The sequence below is a fragment of the Sphaerodactylus townsendi genome, linkage group LG05, assembly GCF_021028975.2.
Source record: "Sphaerodactylus townsendi isolate TG3544 linkage group LG05, MPM_Stown_v2.3, whole genome shotgun sequence".
Taxonomy (NCBI): Eukaryota; Metazoa; Chordata; class Lepidosauria; order Squamata; family Sphaerodactylidae; genus Sphaerodactylus; species Sphaerodactylus townsendi.
This window is the reverse complement of record NC_059429.1, coordinates 39217374-39230843: the sequence shown is the minus strand read 5'-3', so window position 1 is coordinate 39230843 and position 13470 is coordinate 39217374. Positions and strand designations below refer to the sequence as shown.

At 47.3% G+C, this 13470-nt stretch overlaps 1 protein-coding gene across 5 annotated transcripts in view; it reads right to left on the bottom strand.

The window, feature by feature from the left end:
• The window catches only part of CCDC18 (coiled-coil domain containing 18), a 50782-nt gene that overhangs the window by 25683 nt on the left and 11629 nt on the right, over nucleotides 1–13470 (bottom strand). For all 5 annotated transcript variants that reach the window (XM_048496414.1, XM_048496417.1, XM_048496418.1 and 2 more), the window contains 6 exons: nucleotides 5609–5697; nucleotides 5384–5526; nucleotides 5002–5219; nucleotides 3141–3251; nucleotides 2717–2848; nucleotides 323–457 (listed from right to left, as the gene is read on the bottom strand). In XM_048496414.1, coding sequence (XP_048352371.1) covers nucleotides 323–457; nucleotides 2717–2848; nucleotides 3141–3251; nucleotides 5002–5219; nucleotides 5384–5526; nucleotides 5609–5697 — 828 coding nt within the window. The remainder of the gene's footprint in view (nucleotides 1–322; nucleotides 458–2716; nucleotides 2849–3140; nucleotides 3252–5001; nucleotides 5220–5383; nucleotides 5527–5608; nucleotides 5698–13470) is intronic.

Below are 13470 nucleotides of genomic sequence, written 5' to 3'. Positions count from 1 at the left end.
TCCTAAGCAGAGACCTTTGCCAGGCTTGGTCCCTGTGATTGTTTAATTGAAAATGATAAACGTTGAACCTGGGGTCTTGTGCAAGCGAAGCATATGTGCTACCACTGACGTATAACCCCTCCCCATTTGGACACAGTTTCATAGCTTTGGTTAACAGAGAGAGGGCGGGTTGTCCACCCACAAAGAAATCATGAGAAGTTGCTCCCAGGCGAACACGGATCCACCTTCAGCAATGCCCCTAGCAAGCAAACACAATCCTAAGAAGAAGTAAAAGGGAAGAAATCATTCTGCAAACAGTCTGATAGAAAAGAATCAATGCTACCTCTTTGCTGTCTAGCAACTGTCGCTCCAGGTATTCAAGCTGATTTTGTTTACATATAATATCTTGGTGTAAAACAGACATTGTCTTCTCTTCCTCCTGGAATTGCTGGGTTTTGGTTTCCAGTTGAGTCTGAAGCTACATACAAATAATTCTTTATTTCCCTACGCTATATCTTCCATATATTTGTTTAAGTATGGCAGATAATTTTGCCAGCATTATTTATCTCCAACAACCTATCTGGCATCCATTACAGCAATGTCACCAATTGTTTTTTGCATTTCAGAGGTAGACAAGCACCTTTCGAATAAAAATGTTAACCCCCTCGCAAAGGCATGAATACATAGTGAATACAAAAGCCACAATCTCAGAAAAATGGAGTATTGGTATACATTTGAACATGCTGAAACCCTTCCACCTCCAAAAGAGGCACCATCTCAGCAAAGCCAAAAAGGCAAGTCCAAAATAGCTGAATTTTTTTCTGGATTTTCTAGGTTAATTTTACCATAGGAGAATCTTTGCAGGGCTTTGGGAAGGCTGTGTTTTAAGGTAGAGGTACCACATTTGCAGTGTAGTTTCAAGTGACTCTCTTTAGAATTCCCAATTTTATGGGCTCCACACAGGGTGCTCCATCCATTCTCCATTGTTTCCAATGGAGAAAAAATGTAACCTCATAAAATTGAATCCCTGGCCCAATCTTTACAAAACTTGGGATTCTTGTAAGGAGCGTCAACACCAGCTACACTGCAAATTTGGTGCCAAATTTCCAGAGCCCAGCAAAGATTTTCCAAATAATTTCCTTATACTAAGAAAATTTTCTCTCCATGATTCTCAGCTCTGACATACCTCAGTATTACACCAATGGGGGATATTTGCGAGGCACTGGGGGGCTGTTTTTCAAGATAGAGGCAACAAATTTGTAGCATGCCTGTTGGTGACTCTCCTTACACAAACCCCTGAGTTTGATGAAGATTGTGTCAGGGGTCTAATTTTATGGTATAAAAATAATGTATAATCAAATCCAAAAAGAAGATCAGAACAGCAAACTCACAATGAAGAATCTGCCAGTTATTCAGATGTTGATCAGACAGATTATTCTTTTTATTGTGAGTTCATGGCCCTGCTTTTTTTCTCCATTTAAGGCCCATAAAATTGGACCCCCTGACCAAATGTTCACCAAACCTGGGAATTCATGTGAGGAGAATCACCAGCAGCTACACTGCAAAGTTAGTGCCTCTACAGCTCACCCCCCCAATCCAAGCCACACAAAGGAAACTATTGGGAAATCTTTGCGAGGTTCTGGTGGAGAGTGGATTTTTGAGGAAGAGGCACCAAATTTTCCGTGTAGCTGCTAGTGACTATTCTTACAATAACCCCCAACTTTGGTAAAGATTGGGTCAAGGGGGTTCAAATTTTATGGGGTCCCATTTTCTCTCCAATAGAAAATGGATGAGGTCACCCTCTCTGGGGGCCCATAAAATTGGACTCCCAAACAAAATAATTACCAAACATGGGGGTTCTTCCAAGGAGGGTTACCTGAAGCTGCACTCTACCTTTGGTAGCTCTACCTTAAAAAACTGCCCCTCCTAGAGCCCCCAAAAATTTGCCATAGGGTTTAATCAACCCAAACATATTTCTTTGTTTGGAAAAAAAACAAACCATGGAAAAACCCATACATCAGTATGGCAGTTCAGCTTTTCCAAAAGCAAAAAAAATGGATCTATTAAACTTGAATCTGAAAAATACCAATTTTTTGGAGTGCACACGCTAAAACAAAGTGAATTTTCCTGACCAAGAATCAGTGCTAGCAGACCTTTCCTTAAATCTAGTGTTCAATACTTTAAAGAGAGGCAAAGTTCTATTTGGGAATCTAATTTTATTAGGATTCTTCTCAGAACGAGAGGAGAGATGAATGGTAGCTGACCAACCTTTCAAGTACTGGCTGGGATGTAGTGCAATATTTCTGTGGGCAAAAGGATTTTTTCCTCCCATGACTGCCTTGCATCTCTCTCCTGATACGACCCAAAATGTGCCCCCCGCCCCCCGGGCAGTAATCACTGTTCACTACTAACCCTTCTATTACCCATTTCTCATGCTCCCTTGCAGTGCTTTTTCAGGCATACAAAATTAATAATTAAAAATTAATTTTAAAAACCACAAGAAGTAACGAGTGCACAATTGATAAGCACTCTGTTATTTTTCCTTAATACTGGAATTAGGACTGCACAACTGCATATTTAAGTCATTTGTACCACTCAACTCTCAGCCAACATGGCTTCCTTTATACAGAAAACCATTACAATACGGTAAACTTAATAAATAACAATGGATTACTAAACCAAAAATAATCAATGTTAATATTCATAGCAGAAACAATACAGTGCAAGACAGTCTTACTAATTCAATCTGATTTTCCATTTCTTTGTGTTGCTCAAGATGAATTAGCTTTGTTTTTTCTAGTGTTTTAATGAACTGCTCACGTTCCTCAGCAATGCATCTTTCCAAATCATGAAGCTGGGAATGTAGTCCCTAGGAAATAAGAACATGTTTGATATGTATACACTGACATCTGACAGAAAAAAGTATGGATCTTCATGCTATGTATTCTCTCAATTCAATTTCCACCATATCTAGAAGCTGAAAGAAGACAAATAAAATGCTGCTCTTTGTAACACAGATTTATTTGTACCAAGTTATATGCAAAAACGTAAGAGACAACTGTTTAAAATGCCAAAATTTGTTTAAGTATCTAGGTTAACATGATAACTAGGAACATAGCTCCCTCCACCCCAGATGTTTAAACAGATAGCAAGAATTTTACCATTAGGTCCTGTTCCAGCTCAGCATTTTTGGAGGCAGCAGTTGTATATGCAACTGTCTTTTCTTCCAACTGTTTTTCAAGAGCTGAAATCTTAGAAGATTTCCTTGCTGCCTGTAAAAATATTATGTATATAATTTGATTCCAGGAGACAAAAATAAGGACATTTATTGAATGAATAAAGCAGCCCCCCCCCTCCCCTGTTGAATGTGGCTGCAAGAAATCACTAGAACACCGGATAATGCTTATGATGTCAGTAAGTTACATAGCTTTTCTTGTTCACAAATGTTCAACTTATTTGTTGAAAGCAAATAGCAAGCATGAGGGCCAGCACACCCTTCTATAAAAAGGGGAGGGGAGTGGCAAACATTTTCAATCCCTCTTCCTTCTTCCAGTAATGCCATCATTTAACACTGATTTCTTGTTATCTAAAATAATGAGCAGACAGTAAAGTTGCCAGGCCCCGCCAGAGGTGAGGCATCCCCTGCTTTGGGCCCCCCTCCTACGAGCCAATCAGCCAGCCAGCAGGGAACTTAGGCCTCAGCCTGGTCACTGTTGATGCAATGATGTCACCATGCTGCTGACGTGACTGGAGATACTCTAGTACAGTGATGGCGAACCTATGGCACGGGTGCCAGAGGTGGCACTCGGAGCACACGCACACAGAGTTCGTCATGTGGGGGGCAGAAAATCATCCTCGCACACACACACATCTAGGCTGGCTTGGGCCACTGTGAACTACGTGCGCGTATTGAGGTGAGCAGGGAGGACTCGGCTGGCGGGCCTGGTGCCTGTGCTCCAGGTGGCTGCTGCCCGGGTGGGGGGGGGGCAGCGCAGAGGAGGCAGAGATGCTAGAGAGGCACAGAGCAGTGCGCACGGGACTTGCTGGAGGCTACAGCAGGCTGGCCCCTGCTCGAGCAGGTGGGGCAGAGGAAGAGGGAGCCAACCGTTTTTTTTTAAACAAAAACCTCAGCATTCAGGTTAAATTGCTGGGTTGGCACTTTGGGATAAATTAGTGGGGGTTGTGTTGCAATTTGGGCACTTGGTCTCAAAAAGGTTCGCCACCACTGCTCTAGTATTTGGGAAAACCACACAATAAAAACAGCTTCTACTAAAGAGTTGTTGCTCAGATACTGGAATGTCTTCCAAGATACCAGTGATGTGAGGACATCACTTCTGGAAGTGACATTACTGCGTTGGCCTCCCTCTGCAACTGGTAAGTCTACCCCAGGGGTCTGCAACCAATTGGCCATGCAGGCGCTGGGGCTGATGGGATTTGTAGTCCATGAACATCTGAAGAGACACAGGTTGCAGACCCCTGGTCTACCCCAACCTAAAAGACAGCTGTCCTACTTACAGCACTGATTATTTCTTCCTGCCCCACCCACCATTATATGGAAGACAAGACGCAGTCTAATTTAATAGTTTAGAGCTCTTGGAACTAAGCATCAAAGGCTCAAATACACTTTGGGCATCGCATTGCTCAGCTATAAGGTCTAAGTAAGTTACGGATGGGTGGGACAGCCAACCTAAGTAATATCAATCCACTGCAAAAAAAAAAAAAGGACCTGGATTGTTGAATGAATAATTGCAAAAAAGTAAAATTTATACTGGACAGGTTTTTGGAATTACAGAGGTATCCTTTGATGCTGCACTGAAGGGCTGCTTGTCCATTTGCTCATCTCACTTACTGACATATGGCTTGCTGCTATAGGAGTGGGATCAGTCAAACAGGTACTTCACAGCTGATTGATTGACAGCTGGTTTAAAAAGTACTTGTGTGGCCTTTCAGAAGCTATATTCATGCAATTAGTAATTAAACCAGTTAGCTCCTGGGAACACAGGCTTCCTGAGTTCCACTTACCTCTCGCTCCATGCCATTAGATTTTGCGGCTTTCTCCAACAGTTCTTCCTGTATTGTTTGAAATTGACTGGTTCGCTGTGCCATGTCAGTCTTCAAAGAAGAATTCTCTTCTTCATATTTTTCCAGCTTGGTATGCAGCTCTTTTAGATGTCTCATTAATTTCTGCCTTTCTTTTTCAAACTTTTTATTGATCAGTTCCAATTGCTGGAATTTTCTCACTTCATAAAAAAAGAAGAACAAATATCTGAACTTACTGATTACAAACTTAGCAATGACAGCTGTGTAATGGTATCTTTTTAAACAACAGTTGGCATTGATACCCATGTTCTTTTTACATATCTTTGCAATTAATTTAAGCTATGCTACATTTCAACTTCTGTACCTGTGGGATCTCCAGTCACTTTTACCGGTTCAGTTTCCTGGGTATGCAACCCAATGTATTCTTCACTTTCATCAAAGAAGTCTTGAGCTATTTTATTGGCCATAATTTTCTGAATCTCTGTATCTTTCATTTGTAGTTTTAGTCTGCAGGGAAAAAACTGGGTAATAAAGATGTTTCTTTGTCGTTCAAAGTGAATTAAATAACGTACAATGGTTTAAAAAATACCTTAGTTCTTCTATTAGGGATCTACTTATATCAAAGCAAGTTGCACATGATGCTCCTCTAGAATGACGTTCACCATGATCTGAGTCAAACTGTAGGTTAAAAATGAAATAAAAGGTTCATGCAAACAAAGAATCTTTTTTGGAACACCAGCCCCTCCTCCCCATCCTACTGCAAATTGCTATTCAATAATGGAATTCAAAAGCAGCATACAATTGGTATACAAGATCTGATGTAGCTAAAAAAAACGAAAGAAAGAAAGAAAGAAAGAAAGAAAGAAAGAAAGAAAGAAAGAAAGAAAGAAAGAAAGAAAGAAAGAAAGAAAGAAAGAAAGAAAGAAAGAAAGAAAGAAAGAAAGAAAGAAAGAAAGAAACACTATGTGCATATAATCCCTCCAAATGGCCTCTGCATCATGATATTTCTAATTTCTACTCTCCTCAGAGATGTTACCCATTAAGACACAATAATTTTTAACACCAGGAACTCTAAAGAAAAAAAGACTTTCCAAATGTTCTGTCATAGAGTTAACCTCCTCCTCTTTGCATCAATTAGCCATTAGGCCAATCACAATACAGGATGCCACAACCAATCAGGTGGCTTCTCCTGTTCTGAGGCCTTTATGCCTCACTCTGGAAGAAAACAATGATTTGCTTTAAACAGAACTGCTCTTTTTAAATTAATCTTTCTCTCCTGTCTGCTAGGGCATGCAAGTCAAGACAAAGTTGGTTTAAGTCAAATCAAGAATTCTACTGCCTTATATTTTATGGTATGGTTCTGAAATAAAAGTTATAAGGAGAGTTCATACAGAAGTAATCTAATAATTATCTGGGCATCTTTTAGAAGTAACTGATATTTGGATATTTTTTAAAAGGATTTTAAACCTAGGTGGTTTATTATTATAGTCCTTTGTATTTCATGAACACTTTAAAATCATGTAGCCATGATTAGATTGGGTTAAAACACTAGACTATTGGATGTAACCCTTAATGGGAATATCAGGAAAGTACAGAAGGGTCAGTAAGAAGGTACAGAAAAGACTCATGTCAGCCATATAGCCATCATAGAATCATAGTAACATAGAGTTGGATGGGATCTCCAGGGTCATCTGATCCAGCACCCTCGCCCCCAGCCCCCACCCTCTGCATGACTGCTTATGGCCACTTATCTCAAGTTTTGGAAATACTGACATGTCATTTTGCACAGAAATGGCAACATATAATTGGTAAAGTGAAGTCGTGCCCGCGAGGTCACAAGGAAGAGACGAGACGCGGAGATATCATCTGGTGGAGAGAGCCAGCAACAGGAAGCGCGGGATCCCGTGATCCTGGCAACTCTGCCGTGTGCTCGTCCCTTGCACCTTTTATTAGGGTTTCACTAGGGCGTAAAGGGCTCGACAGGCGGAGAGCCGGAGGTCGGAGAGCGGGAGAACGGGAGATCATCATGTGATGCATGATCTCATCGGGCTGCTACGTGCAGGAGGAAGCATCCGCGTCTGGGTCTAATCCTCTCCTGAGGGCAAGGGCCCTTTTGTCCCTTTGTATGGGACACCTGGTGACCGCGAGTCAGGCAGTTCATGACCCATGACTCACGGGAGCTGGGCTGGGGAGCGGTGAAGCGCCCAGAAGGTTTAGCTGGCACCGCATTCCAGGCTTTTCACGGTTCTGTTAATTCAAGGGCTCACCCCTACATCTCCCTGTTTTTAACGTTTTAGGAAGGAAGCTGAATTAGTTGGGGCAATTTAGGGGGACGCTTGCCTCCCCAGGAACTCGCTCGAGCTGGCTGAGCTGTTTGTGCAACATGAGAACCTGGTTGCGACGTAGGGCAAAGTCAAAGGGTGTCTTACAAACGCTACAGGCAAAAACAGATGTACATTGAACAAGGCAGGACTCCAAATAAACAAGGGATACAATCAAACCAATGAAGAATTGTACAACAGAACTTAACCATCCTCCTGGCAGCCAGCTCCAAAGGGTGACCACCAGTGAGGCAACACATTGTACTTCAGATTAGACACAATATCGCAAGTAATTCACGACTTTCATATGAATCAAATGGGAATTATCAGAGAGATTAAAACAACACATATTATTTACATTCTCACAGCCTTGGTGATGCAACAACAACAAGTAATCTATAGCGCATCGATTATCTAGGGTCACTTCGACGGCTCCTGCTGCTCGGAGGCCAGAGCATCCAGAGCAACCGAGGTGGGATTAATGGATTTCGCGAAGGGCGCAGGCCAAACGGCCAATAGTCTTAGTGTTGTAGGAAGCGAAGTCCGGGACTCCCACAAGGGAGGCTATGCGAGGGAGACGATTCTGCCTCGAGAGGGCAACCGCCGCCCGCAGCCCGGTCGAGAGGGAGGGTGAAGCGACGGCGGGCGCTTTGGGCTCCCAGGGCGGAGCCTGTGCCAAAACGATAGTGAGGCGGCTAAGGCAGCAAAGAGTCCCGGCAGAAAGACGAAAGGGATGTAGTTGAAGGTTCTCTTCCGCAAGTCCAGAACCAACCTTTGGGGAGCAGGATGTTCCCATACACGGGGAATGTCCCACGGTGAAGGGGTTTCGACCGCTTTGTGCTCCCAAGCGACATCGATGATGCGGGCACAAGTGTTGGACTCGGGTTGGCGACGGTTTTGGTGATGAGGGAGAGAGCACCAGCGGGAGGGTTTGGACGCACCGGGTCCCCAGTCGGGCGCCATAGAGTACCTGATAAACAAGGCATTCATGAAGGGGCTCAGGCCAGACTCCCCAAGGAAGTCTCCAGGGGCTTTGCAGACGGGAAGCAGGCAGGAGCTCAGCAAACCCCCACCCCAGATATTGGCCCAAGCAGAAGGACGAGACGCTGGCAGCTGCAGCCAAGCGCCCCAGATGTTGGCTTGATTAAGACCCAAGAGGGGGTGACCGAAGCGCCACCGCAGGAGGCAACAAAGCAAGCAGATGATCGCGGACTGCGAATTTGCAGTAATAACCGCAAAGATGGCAGCCATTGCAGATCCTTGGGTGTCTCGGCAGCCGCCAGCTGTTGCAGCAACTCTCGAAGCCTGGCTGGTCGCTGCCTTGATGTCCCCCCCAGGTCATCCGGTCCCTCGGACCGCTTCTGGCGCTGGCGGCGGCTCTGTCGAGGCCACGGGGCAGGGTCCTCCAGGGAGATCCGCTTCCATCTCTGGGATGGGGTTGGTTTCCTCTGGTGCCACTCCATGGGCTGGCCGGACATGGCGAAGCTGGAATCCACAGGGGACCTGTAGGGAGAAGGATTGAAGCATACCCCCCTTCCCAGGTTATGAGGGGCCGGTCCCCAAGCTCGGTCTTGGTGCTGGTGGTAGTGGACCTGGACGGTGGGAGAGGCTCTGATTGCCCGGCGCTCTCCATGGGGCAGGTTTAAGCTTTAAGTAAGGTTTAAGTAAGTGATTATAGTGAGTGGCACTGCTGATGTAGTCAGGGGCCACCTATTCCCTCTTTAATTTGTTTGGACATGGACAGGAGGCAATTTAAGGCAGGCAATTCCTATGGAAAGTTGGCTTCAAAAAACGCCATCAAAATGCGCCAGTTTAGGGTCCGAGGCCCCCGGGAGGGGCGAAAGGACCGCCAAGGAATTGTGGGTATGCATACTTTAATTTGCAGGACAAAGGGAACTTTGGGAGCCGCCAGAGAAGGGGATGCATCAGAAAACAGAGGACAATCACACACTTGGGCGCTGGTGTTTGGGACAAAAGGTTGGAGGAGGTTCCATCTTGGGGTGGATGTACTTACCATGACCACGGCTGTTAAGACAAACCTAGCGCCAGAGACTGGGACCACACCTGAGTATCTTGGGAATAATGCACCACCAAAACCACTCCTTAAGGGCTTAAGCTCGCTACGCCTGGCGCTCAACGCTGGTATTGATAAAGTTGCGTTGGGCGCTTAGGCAGCCATAACCCAAGCAGGTTTGTGAGTGAATTTGATGGCTGCAGCCCCTTTAACCTGGGGCCTGTCCTGGCAGTTGGCGTACCAGGACGGCCCAGATTTTAATCCAGGGAGGGCCAGTCAGCCAATTGGCCCTCCCGCCTTTGCTGGTTGGAAAAATTCAGAAAAAGGGAGAGAAAAGAAAAGAGCTTCTTGAGCAGGAGGTCTAGGGCTGAGACTAGGAACACAGTCGGGTTGGGAGGTGGAGATCCCAATGTGACCGGGCTGCTGGCTGTTCTTCTTCTGGGCAGCCGCCATCACCTCATTCAAATGGCGGTCTTGGTGTGGGGAGGGAAAGGTAGTGGGAGGTTTATCCATCCCAGACTAAGGTCGCCTTGACCTGACTCATGAGATCCCTTCCCCAATGCTAACGTGGATGTCCAAGACGATGGGGCGGACTGTGAGTTGTCGCCGAGCCCCGGCTGCAGACCGCGGATGGGCGGATGCTCCGCCTCGCTGCTTGCTTTCCCCCACCCCCCCAAAATGCGCCGGCAAGCCTCTGTTAGCCACTGATCAGGCCACTCGCTGCTCTGATGACGGTTACGCTGCCGGGTGTCCACAAGCCCCTTTGAACGGACACCCTCTATGGCGAAGCTCCAGGTAATGGGCGGAGCTACCGATGGCGCCTCCACCGCCGCCACGGGTGGTGTCAGCTGCGCCTTGATGGCTACTTGAGCTCGTGGCCTTTATTGAATCGGGCGCAGGCAGCTGCCATAGGCAGGAGGATCAGCTGTGCGCGAGCTGATCCCGCTGGGCAATTCCTAAGCGGATGTTTGGTTCCACACCTGAATGTGAATGGCTCCCTGGTGTGTGGAGTCAATGACCCCTGAACGCATAAACAACCCCTGCTCAGCCGGGCGGAGGCTTTGGGGCAAGACTAATCCGGCGGGCCTCCGAGGGAATGGGGTCGCTGTACTGGGTCGGAGCAACGAGGGATCTCTATGGGGAACTTGAGGGAAAGAGGTTGGGTGCAGGCGCAGAGAGATACCACTGGGGAGGAGGTGGTTTGGGCTCGGCCTCGGCCCTGGGGTCGGCTCAGCATTCTCCTCCTTGGTCCTGGGCTAGGAGAGGCTCTGCGCGAAGTTTCCCCGACGTGGCACTCGCTTCTCCAGTGAAAGCCCTCCGACACTGGGGGGGCATTCCGGTCTTGGGCTTCCGGGGCCTTCGCCTCTGGGAGGACCTCCTCCGCCAGGGTTGTAAGCCTGGGCTACACCTGGCTAACTCTCCGAAGTGTCCCAGCTTGCCGCTGTTGAAGCACTCGCCTTGGGGCTGTCCCCAGGCGGTGGAGAGTGCTGCTAGAGACTGGCCTGATGGGCGGAAGATCCTATATCCTGGCAAGCCTTAAGCATATCGCCAGTTCGGGTTCTTCCTTAAGCCTGTGATCGCTTCTGCGCACTCGGGCGGAGGCGCTCTCCTTGGCAAGGCGCATGAGGAGCTCGCGGCTGGGCTACGCCGTCAGTTTCGACTCCAGTCTCTGCAGGGCCTCCTGGAGCCTGTTCAGGAATTCAGCATAGGGCCCTGAGGCTTCTGCTGGACGCTGGAGAAGCTTTGAGTTGGCTGTCCGTAGTGGGCATCTTTCAGAAACGCCTTCTTGTAGGCTTAAATCAGAGGTGACCAGAAGGGTATTCTCCGCAGGATGATCTGCACATTGGGAAGGGCGAAAGCTTCGCAGCCATAAAGCAGCGCAGCAGTGTAGACACCGCCAGAGGCTGCTCCTCTGCTTATGAATTGCTGGCGGTACTCGCTTTCCCAGACAACATATTGCGCAGGGTTCAAGAGCATGTGGAAAGTGGTTTTCCAGTCCTCCGGAACCATTACGTGGATTCCGCGATGACTGCCTCCAACATGCCTCTCCTCACATAGGCTGGTAATTCCCATGTCCCGTATTGCCTTTGCGGAGCTCGGTGAGGACGCGAAATCCCTATGGGCGATACTTGACAACTCGCTGGATGACGCCATCTTCCCCTACATGGTCGGGTGAAGTGGACGGGCACATATAGCGAGGAGGTCGGCATCATCTTCCGTCAGGGTTTCCTTCCTCCGCAGATCGTGGGTTAATACGCCTGCTAGAGTTTTGAAACTCGCCATTACGCGGGCGCTGGACGGAGGTGTGGTGACTTCGAAAGGGAGGGGAAGCGGAGCAGAAGGCTGGAGCGAAAGGAGGAGGCGGCAGGGCCAATGAGTGCGAGCGGGAGAGTTTGAATGAGGCAAGGAAGCAAGTGAACGGGAGGAGGACAGGCGCCCTGTTTAGTGGATAGAGAAAATCTCGGGTTGAAATTGTAGGTGAAAGATCGAAGCGAGGGAGATCCATGGCAGAGAAACCATGGACCTGCAGGCTGATGGCTACATAACATTGCCTCCACGCCAGTAGCAGCGACATCGGGCGCCACGAGGCTCTCTGTGCAGAGCTCGCCCGATGTTTTCCCAGTCCTTAAGACTGAATGTCCCCTCTCTGGGTACCATGGACATTGCCTATCAATCTCCCAACCAATTCGTGCAGAACCCTTCTCTTTACTGGGACTCTGCCGCTTTTCGTTAGCGCTTTCAGCTCGCTAACATGCTTGTCATAAGCCGTGCTTTTGCAAGCTCCCCATACTTACCGGTGGTTCGTCAGACGAGAGAGTGTCCTAGAACGCTGGTCCGAGGATGCGCCGATCCAGTGGACGGTCGGTACCGTGAGCCGTGGTCCGGTGGATGCGCCGATCCAGCCGGACAGTCGGTACCGAGGGCCCTTTCCCAGGCTAATTTTAAGCTGGGCGGAGGTTGGAGATTCCCGGTTTCGCACCAGCTTGAAGTCGTGCCCGCAGGTCGCAAGGAAGAGACGAGGACGCTGGAGATATCATCTGGTGGAGAGAGCCAGCAACAGGAAGCTGGATCCCGTGATCCTGGCAACTCTGCTGTGTGCTCGTCCCTTGCACCTTTTATTAGGGTTTCACTAGGGGCGTGTAAAGGGGTCGGACAGGCGGAGAGCGGGAGGTCGGGAGAGCGGGAGATCATCATGTGATGCATGATCTCATCGGGCTGCTACGTGCAGGAGGAAGCATCCGCGTCTGGGTCTAATCCTCACCTGAGGGCAAGGGCCCTTTTGTCCCTTTGTATGGGACACCTGGTGACCGCGAGTCAGGCAGTTCATGACCCATGACTCACGGGGGAGCGGGGGCTGGGGGGAGCATGTGCGCCCAGAAGGCCGTAGCTGGCACCGGCATTCCAGGCGCTCTTTCTACGGTTCTGCTGAGTTCGCGGGCTCACCCCTACAGTAAAGTCATTACTGTAAAATAATGGCAAGCCATTTTCTCCTCTTCTGCTGCTACAGCAATATGTGTAAGAGAGTTTTTTTAACAAGGTCATCTAAAATAGGTATTTAACCTCACATAAATTAAATGAGATGCATCACACAAACCAATATACATGGTACAAATGTGGAGAAAAAAAGCCAATCTTATGTTTTGGCAACATCAAGTGGTAAAATCGTTCTGGTCTAAGATTCATACAGAAATTTGTCATATTGCAGAGATTATCAGCCCTTTTAACTGCAAACCAGTACTACTGGGACAAGTTACAGTCGAAAAGTCTATATATAAGGATGATTCTTGACATGATTACATCTGCAGAATTGCAACTAGCAAAAAACTGGAAAAGTAGTAAACACCCCAAAATCAAATTTTAGAGTCAAGAAGTCTGGGGCACTGCAAGACCATCAAAATTGTCAGAACCTCTTCAACTAAGAGACAGTTATAGTAAAAAGTGTATTTTTCTGACATATGGATATAGTTCTTCAATTTTTGAGGAAGGAATGAACTATGACAATAGACTTGTACAATTGTGCCTCACTTTTAAATTAAAATGGATAATAGAAATAAGTGAAGAGTCAAGACTGAGTGTTAATTACCGTAAGTTCTTGTTAAATCAACCAGCGTTAGC